The 3229-nt window shown below is 48.0% G+C and overlaps 1 protein-coding gene across 1 annotated transcript in view; it reads right to left on the bottom strand.

Annotated features, from left to right (window-relative positions):
* Positions 1–527: 527 nt before the first annotated feature.
* fgf3 (fibroblast growth factor 3) overlaps positions 528–3229 on the bottom strand; it is a 2808-nt gene continuing 106 nt past the window's right edge. The window contains exons 1-3 of the mRNA XM_080493503.1: positions 2893–3229; positions 2242–2345; positions 528–1697 (exon numbers count right to left, since the gene is read on the bottom strand). The exon at positions 2893–3229 is cut by the window's right edge and continues 106 nt beyond it. Of these exons, the coding sequence (XP_080349629.1) occupies positions 1329–1697; positions 2242–2345; positions 2893–3154 (735 nt within the window). The 5' untranslated portion in view covers positions 3155–3229 and the 3' untranslated portion in view covers positions 528–1328. The remainder of the gene's footprint in view (positions 1698–2241; positions 2346–2892) is intronic.

Raw genomic sequence — 3229 nt, forward strand, 5'->3', positions numbered from 1 at the left:
AAGGAGAAACCTTGTTCTGACTTTTCATTGAGTCTTTCTGTTGGTCTCTGAAAATCCCTTTAACTCTGATCAGGCAAATTCCCAGACTCCTTCCTGCTTCTTCCAAACTCACAGTGGGGACCAAACAATTTGTGCAAATACTGAATAAAAAAACACGACACATTTACTTTCAACGTGTCATATAAACCCTGTGAGTCTTTTCTCTTCAAACAGCACGTCGTCCTCCGGCTTCAGCGCATCTCATTAAAACAGTTCAAATGTGAAAAACTGTGACGCCACATTTAAACGCAGTGAAACGAAACATATCGTGGGACTGAACGAGAAACATCTTCGATTCAGAGACACGGTGAAGCAATGAATCCTTTTCCCCACAGCTGTATAGAGGAATAAATGATGATTTCAAGTTGCTGCTTTTGTTGAGTGTGAAAAGTGTCGGGCTGATTCTGATTCTTCAGACTGTATTTTAGTGTGTGATCTAAAGCTGGTCGCTGAAATAAATGAAGACAGAAATGTAGTTTCCAAACAGACAATGTGAATAAAACCGTTTTAATTTGAGTCAGTTGCTTTACGGGTGAACAGAGGAGGTGTTTGTCTCCTGCTGCTTCTTATTGAGAACTAAAGAGTAAGATGGACCAATGCAGAAATAACTTACAACACAGGCGCCAATAAATATTCATATCATTAGTAAAATATACAAAGTACTTATTCCAAGTTTACAGACAGTAGGTTATCATATTTGTCAGAAAGTCACAGACGAGCAGCAGATTGTGTTTCACTCCGATGTTCTTTAGTTCCCAGAGGTGAAGCTGCGTCAAGACTCTCCGTCCAGTTTGTCGTCTCTCACAACCGGCAGAATCATCGATCCTATGAGCTCCTACTTGGTGAAAATGAGACACTACAGATCGCTGTACACGCACACTGTATTTACAACAAAATGGCAGCGCTTTTACAATGATTTCTCAGTTGATGTGAAGTTAATGGTGAAATATTACGTGCGTGTCTTTAAGACCAGAGCGTCACGAAGGACGCTGGGGCGAGACTGTGTCCACGCATCTTTTACGTTTTCTAAAAGCGCCCTGACACTCGGCGTTGTCTCTCCGGTCGTTGTCTCTCCGGTCGTTGTCTCTCCGGTCGCTGTCTCTCCGGTCGCTGTCTCTCCAGTCGTTGTCTCTCCGGTCGTTGTCTCCCCGGTCGTCTTCTGTCAGGTCATCGCCTCTGGATGTGTCCTCTTTGTGTGTCCACACGATCGTCCTCTGATCCAGAATCCCGGCCTCTGTCCACTTCCTGTGCAGTCCAGTAACAGTGGAAGATGTCCATGTTTACCAGAGTCATGTGACCACGGGGTCACGGACGGGGTTTTCTCTGGCACGGTGCCGCCGCCGCCGCCGCTCGCCGCGGTAGGTGTGGTGGTGCGGCCCCGGATTGTCCCTCAGCCTCCTCACCATCTCATGGTCCTTGTTGGCCAGCACTCGAGGCAGAAAGAGCGAGGCTTTGTCCGTGCTGCGAGTCTTGAAGCCCCGCCGTGGCCGTCCTTTGCCATTAATTGAAACATACCACTGGCGCTTGGCGCTGGCGCGCCGCCTGCCGCTGCTGCCAGCGGGTAGCGGCTGCTCCGTGGAGTGGTGGCGCGACGCATATGTGTTGTAGCCCAACTCGTGGATCCTCTCCACAAACTCACACTCTCTGTTGAAGGCTTCCTGAGGAGACGAGAAGAGAAGGAACTCAGTTTGTGACGTGCAGATCAAACTCAGAGTATCTGGATGCTTCATTCTCCTGTTCAGATTCACTCCGAGTTACTTTTCGCTCATCAACGGCTTCTCTCTAACCTCAAGTGATTTCTGTCCTGAATCCTGCTGGTTGGTAGAACTCTTCTCCTCCTCTACCTCCTCCTCCTCCTCCTCCTCCTCCTCCTCCTCCTCCTCCTCCTCCTCTTCCCCCTCCTCCTCCTCCTCCTCCTCCTCAACCTCCAGATCATCTAATCTGAGTTTAGATTGTCTAATTGGAGCTGATGTATGAACACTAACAGGCATGTTTGGATTGCAGTTGAAGAAGAAAGAACACACTTTGCCCTTGCGTCTGTTTTACAGTGATAATTGAAATAAAACGTCTTGAGCTTGTTCACCACTTCAGCAGATTTGTTCCCCTCACACACCGAACTGCATCATAAAGGAGATCAGTTCTATTTGAGACCCATTAGACTGGAATGATAAATCATCCCATGGTAAATGAGTTTGCACCCACCGAAGCATACAGCCGTCCTTTCTCGTTCATGGCCAGATATCTTCCAGAGAAAAGCCCTTTAATGGCCACAACACCCACATCCACAGCCGTGATTTCCATAATGCCTGCAGTGAAGACAAACACATTAGTTTTACATCTTTGAATAGTGTGTTCTTTTGTCTACACACACCCAATAATTGATAAACGTTTCAGATGAGCAGTTACGGTACTTTCTCTATTTGCTCACTATAGAAATCCCATTCTAGATGTTCCTTGTCTTATTGGAGCAGTTGATCAGTACATGGTGTGTTTAATGTTGAGTGATTGCATAGAAACATCCTATAGGACAATCTTTGTCCTGAATGAGAATCATTTGTCTGACTAACCCTTTAAATCTGTGTGAGATCAGATTCCTAAACACACACAGCAGTCAACCAACAAAGCTGATCTATTAATCACAACTGCTTAAACAAACACAACTGGAGCCGAAAACAGCGATTTAAAAAAAATATTAGACACAATCATTTCACAAAACTCTATTCGACCGTAATATTTCATGACTTTTTCACACTTGTGATGGAAGTGTGTGTGTGTGTGTGTGTGTGTGTGTGTGTGTGTGTGTGTGTGTGTGTGTGTGTGTGTGTGTGTGTGTGTGTGTGTGTGTGTACTCACTGAGCGGGTGGTTCTCCTCCAGGGTTCCGTCTATCTTGCCGTTGGGATGGATCTGGAGATGGTACTTGGTGGCGCAGTACAGCTTCCTGCGCCTCGGTGCGCCACCGAGGTGTTCATACACTCCGCCGCGTCCCCCCGCGTCCCTGCGCCGCCGGGGATCGCAGTCCCGGTCCCGGTCCCGGTCCCGGTCCGGGGCGCAGCGGGTCCGGGGACTGACCAGATCTAGCAGGTTGAGCAGCACCAACACAGGAATCAGCAGCATGGTGGCATCGTGCGTCAGAGCCGCGAGAGGAGAGAAACCGGGGGAGTCCTATCCTGCTGTGGGGGTCCCATGAAC

The sequence above is a fragment of the Lipophrys pholis genome, assembly GCF_963383615.2.
Source record: "Lipophrys pholis genome assembly, chromosome: 2".
NCBI lineage: Eukaryota > Metazoa > Chordata > Actinopteri > Blenniiformes > Blenniidae > Lipophrys > Lipophrys pholis.